This window comes from Salvelinus sp. IW2-2015, unplaced genomic scaffold (assembly GCF_002910315.2).
Source record: "Salvelinus sp. IW2-2015 unplaced genomic scaffold, ASM291031v2 Un_scaffold2161, whole genome shotgun sequence".
NCBI lineage: Eukaryota > Metazoa > Chordata > Actinopteri > Salmoniformes > Salmonidae > Salvelinus > Salvelinus sp. IW2-2015.
Genome location: NW_019943492.1, coordinates 33,732 through 43,731, shown reverse-complemented (window position 1 = coordinate 43,731; position 10,000 = coordinate 33,732). Strand labels below are relative to the sequence as shown.

The 10,000-nt window shown below is 42.7% G+C and overlaps 1 protein-coding gene and 1 long non-coding RNA gene across 2 annotated transcripts in view; one reads left to right on the top strand and one right to left on the bottom strand.

The window, feature by feature from the left end:
• The window catches only part of rdh10a (retinol dehydrogenase 10a), a 24,391-nt gene extending 16,597 nt beyond the window's left edge, over positions 1–7,794 (top strand). The window contains exons 4-6 of the mRNA XM_024140482.2: positions 2,045–2,190; positions 4,004–4,135; positions 4,353–7,794. Of these exons, the coding sequence (XP_023996250.1) occupies positions 2,045–2,190; positions 4,004–4,135; positions 4,353–4,476 (402 nt within the window). The 3' untranslated portion in view covers positions 4,477–7,794. The remainder of the gene's footprint in view (positions 1–2,044; positions 2,191–4,003; positions 4,136–4,352) is intronic.
• Positions 1–10,000, bottom strand: part of LOC139025033 (uncharacterized) — a 32,035-nt gene that overhangs the window by 11,368 nt on the left and 10,667 nt on the right. The gene's annotated exons all lie outside the window — the stretch shown is intronic.

Sequence of the window (10,000 nt, the reverse complement as noted above, 5' to 3'; positions counted from 1 at the left end):
ATGGGTTACGGGGCCCTCTAACTGTAGCTGGGGGGGTCTAGGTGGGCCTGTTACGAGGCCCTCTGTCTGTAGCTGGGGGGACCTGTTTTGGGGCCTTCTGTCTGCAGCTGAGGGGGTCTGGGGCCCTTGGCTCTGGGGGAAGAACAGGCTGACAGGTCTCCGTGGGAGGGAGACATCTTCATCAGGTTCTTTGTGAAACCATCGCAGCTCTCTCAGTATTCACATCACAGCCAATTCACTCTAAATGGAGGGGACTTTGTTTTCACTTTTTTGTGTGTGTGTGTGTGGGGGGGTCGTCTTTCGTCCAGGCCCCTCACTGTTTCTTTTTGTGTGTTATCTGAGTCAGTGTTAAAAGGATTTGATGTGGTCATTTGTCCTGGGGACAATAAGAAGATAGGCTGTAGCTGTCACTCTCTGTTGTGTGTTCCAGAGGAGCCTTCTAGAATGCTTCTTTAATATTCTAGAACACATGGACTCCCTTTCACTCCCTCTCTCCATTCCAGAGTGGTGTCATTTTCATTCTGTCTTTAGGCACCGCTACCCCATTGCCTTTTTGTTTTTCTAGCTGTTGTTGCACGGACGGGAACTCATTCATAACCGTTAAGTCTCTCTTCAAAGGGACTGGAGCACAGTCAAGGTTTTAACCTATAATACTTCATAGAAATTGAATGTGGTTTTAAGGCAGGAGGGACTATTCATTTAGGAACCATAGTCTGGCAGGCTTGTCACGTGGGCACAGTCACATCTCCGTTATCCCCGCTGGGTTTCTCCAGTCACGTCTCCTTTATCCTCTCTGGGTTTCTCCAGTCACGTCTCCTTTATCCTCGCTGGGTTTCTCCAGTCACGTCTCCTTTATCCTCGCTGGGTTTCTCCAGTCACATCTCCGTTATCCCCGCTGGGTTTCTCCAGTCACGTCTCCTTTATCCTCTCTGGGTTTCTCCAGTCACGTCTCCTTTATCCTCTCTGGGTTTCTCCAGTCACGTCTCCTTTATCCTCGCTGGGTTTCTCCAGTCACGTCTCCTTTATCCTCTCTGGGTTTCTCCAGTCACGTCTCCTTTATCCCCGCTGGGTTTCTCCAGTCCCGTCTCCTTTATCCTCGCTGGGTTTCTCCAGTCACGTCTCCTTTTCCTCGCAGGGTTTCTCCAGTCACGTCTCCTTTATCCGCTGGGTTTCTCCAGTCACGTCCTCTTTATCCCCGCTGGGTTTCTCCAGTCACGTCTCCTTTATCCTCGCTGGGTTTCTCCAGTCACGTCTCCTTTATCCTCGCTGGTTTTCTCCAGTCACGTCTCCTTTTATCCTCGCTGGGTTTCTCCAGTCACGTCTCCTTTACTCGCTGGGTTTCTCCAGTCACGTCTCCTTTTATCCTCGCTGTGGGTTTTCTCCAGTCACGTCTCCTTTAATCCTCGCTGGGTTTGCCCAGCTGCTTTTTGAAGATTAGTCCCCCGGCGAACCATCAAGCCCTCCCTGCCCCATAACTCAATCCAACCCCAACCCAACCGTGTACAAACACGGATACAAGCTGAATCACCTGTGAAACTATAAAACCTAGCCAGACAGCCACTCACATCACCATCCACAATGCAGGGTTTTAAAGTGGGTACCCGTTAGACAGCCACTCACATCACCGTCCCACAATGCAGGGTTTTAAAGTGGGTACCCGTTAGACAGCCACATCACATACACCGTCCCACAATGCAGGGTTTTAAAGTGGGTACCCGTTAGACAGCCACTCACATCACCGTCCCACAATGCAGGGTTTTAAAGTGGGTACCCGTTAGACAGCCACTCACATTACCATCCCACAATGCAGGGTTTTAAAGTGGGTACCTGTTGTCCATAGAGAGAGAGAGAATGAGAATTGGCTTGGAACCTCTGACCTTGGCAATTTGACTAGTTAAACCCGTAGGTTCATCCATTATGGCGTCATTGACCTAAATGGTGACGCCCGTTCTATTCAGTGTAATTCTATGACCGTGTCCTTACTCCCGTTTGATAGCTACACAGGATTTAACAGGGACACCTTTTTCTCTCATAACCCCTATAGGACTACTGCGCCAGTAAGTTTGGGGCCATCGGCTTCCACGAGTCGCTGAGCCACGAGATCAAGGCTTCGGATAAGGATGGTATTAAGATGACGCTGGTGTGCCCCTACCTGGTGAACACGGGCATGTTTGAAGGCTGCAGGATAAGGTGAGACATCAATCAATCAAATCATTCACTCGATCAATAAATCAAACGTGATTCATAACGCTTTATCACTTAGCATTAAATTGCTATTTAAATATATACGTTGAGGTTAATAATTAAATTAAACGCAAAAAGGGAATCTACTGCTAACAGCAATGTTCCGTTAAAAACAAATTCCCGGACACGGAGCAAATTTTAGGTCTAATGAGCGCAAACTTCAACGTTGTGAAAAATCTACTTTTGACACGCGTTTATTTGTGAACACTGAGGCTGTACCCACTTTGAGTTACAGTTTTAACAATGGCCAAGTAGGTCACTTTGGCTATTTGATCCTAATGTAGATCTACCAGAGTGGCCTACCATCAAATACAATGGAGAAAATGCATCCCATAACATTATAACATGGAAATAGCTGTTCTATCACTCAGCCTACAGTAGCAGACAATGTGTGGTGTTCAATGTAGACCTACATTCCATGAGACTTTTGAAGAAAAAGATATGCAGGGCTTGATATCAACCTGTTTATCCACTTGTCCTTCAGACAAGGAGGTGACTGAACATGTTGTGTTTGATGCAGGACACCACTTTACAAAATAAAATGCATAATTATTTACATACCATTAATTACAGGAGAAAGAATCAGACAAATTATACTACCCTCTGCCTGTTGGCTACTTAGCTTATTCAAGCCTGTCTTAAAATACAACACTGCCCCTTTAAGACAGAACAAAAACTCTCTACCTGACTGGCTTTTCAGAGATCTAGAAATATACAAGTTTTTGTGCTCTTGTAGGAAGCAATCACTTCCCCCATTGCTGACTATAAATTAGCTATAACTTGGCTAATAATTCACTAACTAGAAATAATATGTACAAATATACACACGCGGCTACATGCAATGGGCTAGTGATGTACTGCAATGCACTGTATTGTACTATACACTGAATGTACAAAACATTAAGAACACCTGCTCTTTCTTTAACAGACTGACCAGGTGAAAACCATGATCCCTTATTGAGTTCACTTGTTAAATCCACTTCATTCAGTGTAGATGAAGGGGAGGAGACGGGTTTAAAAGAAGCATTTTTACGTCTTGAGYCAATGGAGACATGGATTGTGTGTGTGTGCCATTCAGAGGGTGAATGGGCAAGACAAAATATGTAAGTGCCTTTTGAACGGGGTATGGTAGGAGGTGCCAGGTGCACTGGTTTGTGTCAAGAACTGCAACGCCGCTGGGTTTTTTCAAGCTCAACAGTTTCCTGTGTGTATCAAGAATGGTCCACCACCCAAAGGACATCCAGCCAAGTTGACACAACTGTGGGAAGCATTGTAGTCAACATGGGCGCAGCATCCATGAGGAACACTTTCGACACCTTGTAGAGTCCATGCCCCGACGAATTGAGGCTGTTCTGAGGGCAAAAGGGGATGCAACTCAATATTACAAGGTGTTCTTAATGTTTTGTACACTCGGTGTACTGCACTGTTCTATTGAGTTGACTTACAGCCTTAACCTGTATGTCAGTGTTTCACCTAGAGCTCTACTGAACCAAGGGACACCCTCTCCTACCTCCCCTAACAGGTGCACCCTGGATACTGTTCCCCTCTTTAGTTACAATGCCCCCCCCCCCCCCCCCCGCTGTGTAAGTGGAAGGGTTTCTGTATCTGAACTGGCCTATTCAAGGGGTTTAGATAAGATCAGACTTGGTTGTGTACAAACTCTGCACTACATTGCTGAATAGCACCCTGGGCACTTTCCCCTTGTGTTTGTGTGTGTTCTGGCTGTCTCTAACTGTTATGTCACTTCCTGTCTGTGCAGGAAAGAAATCGAGCCATTCCTGCCTCCCCTGAAGCCAGAGTTCTGTGTAACACAGTCTATGAGGGCCATTCTCACCGATCAGGCTATGATCTGCACACCACGTATAGTATACATGGTCAACTTCATGAAAAGGTCAGTCCCAGTCTTTCTCCCTCTGTCTTTCTCTCTCAATTCAATTAATAAATACATGCTTTTATTGGCATGAATGGGTGGTTTCCATCTCTACTCTACTCTCTTTCGACATCCCTCTCCTCTACTTTCTACAGTGTGTTGTGAATGAATTCATGTCTCTAAATGAAGAGCTTTGTGTATCTGACCTCTGTTCTCTCTCTCTCTCTCCTCTCTACAGCTTCCTGCCCTTCGAAGCCATCGTGTGTATGTACAGGTTCCTGGGTGCTGATAAGTGTATGTATCCCTTCCTTGCCCAGAGGAAGGAGCTGATGAACAACAACGAGGCTAAGGGGGACATCTAAGGGGGAGCTGTTGTCGCGGGGCCCATAACCCTAGAGGCACAAGGATAAGACCACTGAGGGTGCATGGAGGAGGAGGAGGAAGAAGAGGATTTAAAAAGACTGAATTTAGACTGGTGAACTTGCATTGAGCAGAATCAAAGGTCCTCTGAAACGATACCAGCTGTGTACTACACAAAGGATTTTACTTCTCTTAGTTTTTTTTCCATATTGTCTTTTTATTTTTTATTTTATTTTTTCTTCTAAGGTTTGTTTAAAGAAACCGACGATCTATATACTGTGTCAATAGTTTTTTTTGAAATCATATGAAAAAAAAGGTATTAACTATTTACGTAATGTAGTCACCAACTTTTTATTTAGTATCTTTGTGGAAATATACAGTATGTTACTGTACAGTAAAATCTTGTCACTTTTAGTTTCTCTTTTGTTTGTAGACATGCACTGTAATACTGCCTTTCTCTACACGGCCAAGTCTCTGTAGAAACGGTTCAAAATGGCATTTTCATCACCCAGACCAACATGCAAAATAAATTTACACGTACATGTTATTCAATCATTGCACCAACACTGCTCACGTTTCTCAGCGAGCGTCTGGGTAGCCAGGCGCTAAAATTAGAACTGCAAGTCCCGCCTCTCTCATCTCCTCATTGGTTTTTAGGAGCATATACCCACATAGGTGATTGAAAGATGAACTGAGGTCCACACTCCAGTCCAGTTGGTGGCGGTAACTCGCCTTAAAGTTGGTTGCCAACCGCCATATAAAGTCCATAGAAGAAGAAGCCTGAAGGAGGAGAGATGACAAGAAACAAACTCGGTTTATCGTTTTATCTGTGGATTAATTGTCGGAGTAGAGGACCTTGTGCATTTCAGGTAAAATAACAACCCAATGTTTATATCCCAGGACAAATTTAGCTAGCTCTCTAAATTGACATAAATGTTTGCTTTTTGACCTGTCCACAAATTAATATAGTTGGTTCAGAGTTTGTTTTGATATTTCCACTGGTCAGGTGTGGGTGTTAGTTGTACCTACCGGCCATTGATTTGGGTAAATCTATCTGCCAAATGTCTCATTAATTTAATGTCACTTGCTTCAGCAGTCAATTTATGATCTTTATCACACTTCTGACTTATTGCTGGCCCTATCAATCACCACATCTTAAGACGTACATTACCGTTCAAAAGTTTGGGGTCGCTTAGAAATGTCCTTGTTTTCCATGAAAACATGAAATGAGTTGCAATATGAATAGGAAATATAGTCAAAACGTTAACAAGGTTATAAATCATTATTTTTCCTTGAAATAATAACTGTGTCCTTCAAATTTTGCTTTTGAATCCTCCATTTGCAGCAATTACAGCCTTGCAGACTTTTGGCATTCTAGTTGTCAATTTGTTGAGGTAATCTGAAGAGATTTCACCCCATGCTTCCTGAAGCACCTCCCACAAGTTGGATTGGCTTGATGGGCACTTCTGACGTACCATACGGTCAAGCTGCTCCCACAACAGCTCAATAGGGTTGAGATAAGGTGACTGTGGTGGCCACTCCATTATAGACAGAATACCAGCTGACTGCTTCTTCCCTAAATAGTTCTTGCATAGTTTGGCGCTGTGCTTTGGGTCATTGTCCTGTTGTAGGAGGAAATTGGATCCAATTGAGCGCCGTCCACAGGGTATGACATGGCGTTGCTAAATGGAGTGATAGCCTTTCTTCTTCAAGATCCCTTCTACCCTGTACAAATCTCCCACTTTACCACCACCAAAGCACCAGCAGACCATCACATTGCCTCCATGTTCTTCTTTGTGATCCAAACACCTCACACTTAGATTCGTCTGTCCATAACACTTCCCCCCCCCCCAAAACTATCTCTGTCCAGTGTCTGTGTTCTTTTGCCCATCTTAATATTTTATTTTTATTGGCCAGTCTGAGATATGGATTTTTCTTTGCAACTCTGCCTAGAAGGCCTGCATCCCAGAGTTGCCTCTTCATTGTTGACGTTGAGACTGGTGTTTTGCGGGTACTATTTAATGAAGCTGCCAGTTGAGGACTTGTGAGGCGTCTGTTTCTCAAACTAGACACTAATGTACTTGTCCTCTTGCTCAGTTGTGCACCGGGGCCTCCCACTCCTCTTTCTATTCTGGTTAGAGCCCGTTTGCACTGTTCTGTGAAGGGAGTAGTACACAGTGTTGTACGAGATCTTCAGTTTCTTGGCAATTTCTCGCATGGAATAGCCTTCATTTATCAGAACAAGAATAGACTGACGAGTTTCAGAAGAAAGTTCTTTGTTTCTGGCCATTTTGAGCCTGTAGTTGAACCCACAAATGCTGATGCTCCAGATACTCAACTAGTCTAAAGAAGGACAGTTTTTTTGCTTCTTTAATCAGAACAACAGTTTTCAGCTGTGCTAACATAATTGCAAAAGGGTTTTCTAATGATCAATTAGCCTTTTAAAATTATAAACTTGGATTAGCTAACACAACGTGCCATTGGAACACAGAAGTGATGGTTGCTGATAATGGGCCTCTGTACGCCTATGTAGATATTCCATAAAAACATTAACAATGTCTACACTGTATTTCTGATCTATTTTATTTTAATTGGACAAAAAAAGTGATTTTCTTTCAAAAACAAGGACATTTCTCAGTAGCCTCAAACCTTTGAACGGTAGTGTAATTCCAATCAAACCAATGAACAGCCCTTTTTATCTATCAGTGCGTGATGTGTGTGAGGAGGAACTATGTCACTAGCTGGTCTGTTTTCACGTCTTAGTTCAGACGTTCAGTAGTCTCCACCATTTGCAGAAAGTGACAAGTGAAAATGAAAACTTTGGTTGATCTGTTTTGTGAATACAGTACTACATTGCCCTTCGTGGAAACGTTGACTGACACTAGGTTTGCAAATTTCTGGCAACTTTCCCTAAAAATCCCAAGATTTTCAAGAAATTCTGTTTAAAAAAAAAAAGAAGATTTTTCCGGATTTAAAGAGACAGTAAATCAGAATCGTCCAACCAGGGAATTTGGGGGAAGTTAATGGTCTCCATAGTTTTTTGCTGCTTGGATATTTGATCAACTTTAGGCGGGATTAACAGGACTGCAGAGTTTTATGAATCGTTGAAATACATTCCAGTAGGCGTCATTCCTTCAGTGATGAGCCTAAATTCTCTACCTCTTCATTTGCCATTCATTGACAGTATGACACAAGCCTCATTTTGTAATTCTTTCTTTAAAAAAAAAACTGCTCTTTTAAGCAGATGTGGTTCTGATGTTTTTGTGTCTCTCTAACTAACTTAAAATGAATAAAGTGATTTTTAGATTATTTGGTTATTACGTGGTGTGTCTGTCTCCTCTTTAAGCCCGTATTCAAAAAGAGACGGGTAAGAGTGCTGATCTCGGATCAGTTGTGTCTTTTCAGATCATAACACAAAATATAACATGGATGGCGGGGACTGATAAGCACTCCTAGACTGAAACAGGCCTTGTCCTGATTTCTTAGCTGGGACAGTGAACACAATGGATTCTACACACACACACAAGATACTATTGATAGTAATAGATTGCATAATATGGTGCTTTTTACAAGGTCTGAAACCACATTACATTGTAAAATGGAGAAATTCACCTCACATGACATCGACTTGTACTGTAAGCACTGTCAGCTTCCACAATGACTGATATAGCAGGTCACAAAGGAGATGTGAATCACTGATGAAGCCCAGAAGGATGTGATTGAACACTGTGTGTGTGTGTGTGTGTACTGTCAAAACGTTGCAGGATGGATGTGTGTATTGTTAGATCTCATGGGTCTCACTCTGTTTCCATTACATCATTCAGAATGTTACCACGAGCTGTCAACCACCCACCAATAGAATATCACCATCTACCCACCATTAGAATTTCACCATCTACCCACCCAACCAATAGAATATCCCCATCTACCCACCAATAGAATATCACCATCTACCCACCAATAGAATATCACCATCTACCCACCAATAGAATATCACCATCTACCCACCAATAGAATATCACATCTACCACCAATAGAATATCACCATCACCCACCAACATAGAATATCACCCTCTACCCACCAATAGAATATCACCATCTAACCCACCATAGAATCCCCATCTACCCACCAATAGAATTTCACCATCTACCACCAATAGAATATCACCCTTACACCAATAGAATATCACCATCTACCCACCCACCAATAGAATATCCCATCTACCCACCAATAGAATTTCACCATCTACCCACCCACCCAATAGAATATCACCATCTACCCACCAGAATAGTTCACCATCTACCCACCAATAGAATATCCCATCTACCCACCAATAGAATTTCACCATCTACCCACCCCACAATAGAATATCACCATCTACCACCAATAGAATATCACCATCTACCCACCAATAGAATATCATTTACCCACCAATAGAATTTCACCATCTACCCACCAATAGAATTCACCATCTACCCCCATAGAATATCACCATCTACCCACCAATAGAATATCACCATCTACCCACCAATAGAATATCACCATCTACCCACCATAGAATATCACCATCTCCCCCAATAGAATATACATCACCCACACAATAGAATATCACCTTACCCACAATAGAATATCACCATCTACCCACCAATAGAATATCCCATCTACCCACCAATAGAATTTCACCATCTACCCACCAATAGAATATCACCTTACCCACCAATAGAATATCACCATCTACCACCCCACCAATAGAATATCACCATCTACCCACCAATAGAATATCACATCTACCCACAATAGAATATCCCCATCTACCACCAATAGAATTTCACCATCTACCCACCCCACAATAGATATCACATCTACCACAATAGAATATCACCATCTACCCACCAATAGAATATCCCCATCTACCACACAATAGAATTTCACCATCTACCACACAATAGAAATATCACCATCTACCCACCAATAGAATATCACCATCTACCCACCATAGAATATACCATCTACCCACCAATAGAATATCACCATCTACCCACCAATAGAATATCACCATCTACCCACCAATAGAATATCACCATCTACCACCAATAGAATATCACCATCTACCCACCCCACCAATGAAATATCACCATCTACCCACCAATAGAATATCACCATCTACCACCAATAGAATATCACCATCTACCCACCCAACAATAGAATATCACCATCTACCCACCAATAGAATATCACCATCCACCCACCAATAGAATATCACCATCTACCCACCAATAGAATATCACCCATCTACCACACAATAGAAATCACATCACCCACCATAGAATATCACATCTACCCACCAATAGAAATTTCACCATCCCCACCAATAGAATATCACCATCCACCCACCAATAGAATATCCACATCTACCCACCAATAGAATATCACCATCTACCCACCAATAGAATATCACCATCTACCCACCATAGAATATCACCATCTACCCATCAGATATACCACATGTCAGAACACAGCCGCTA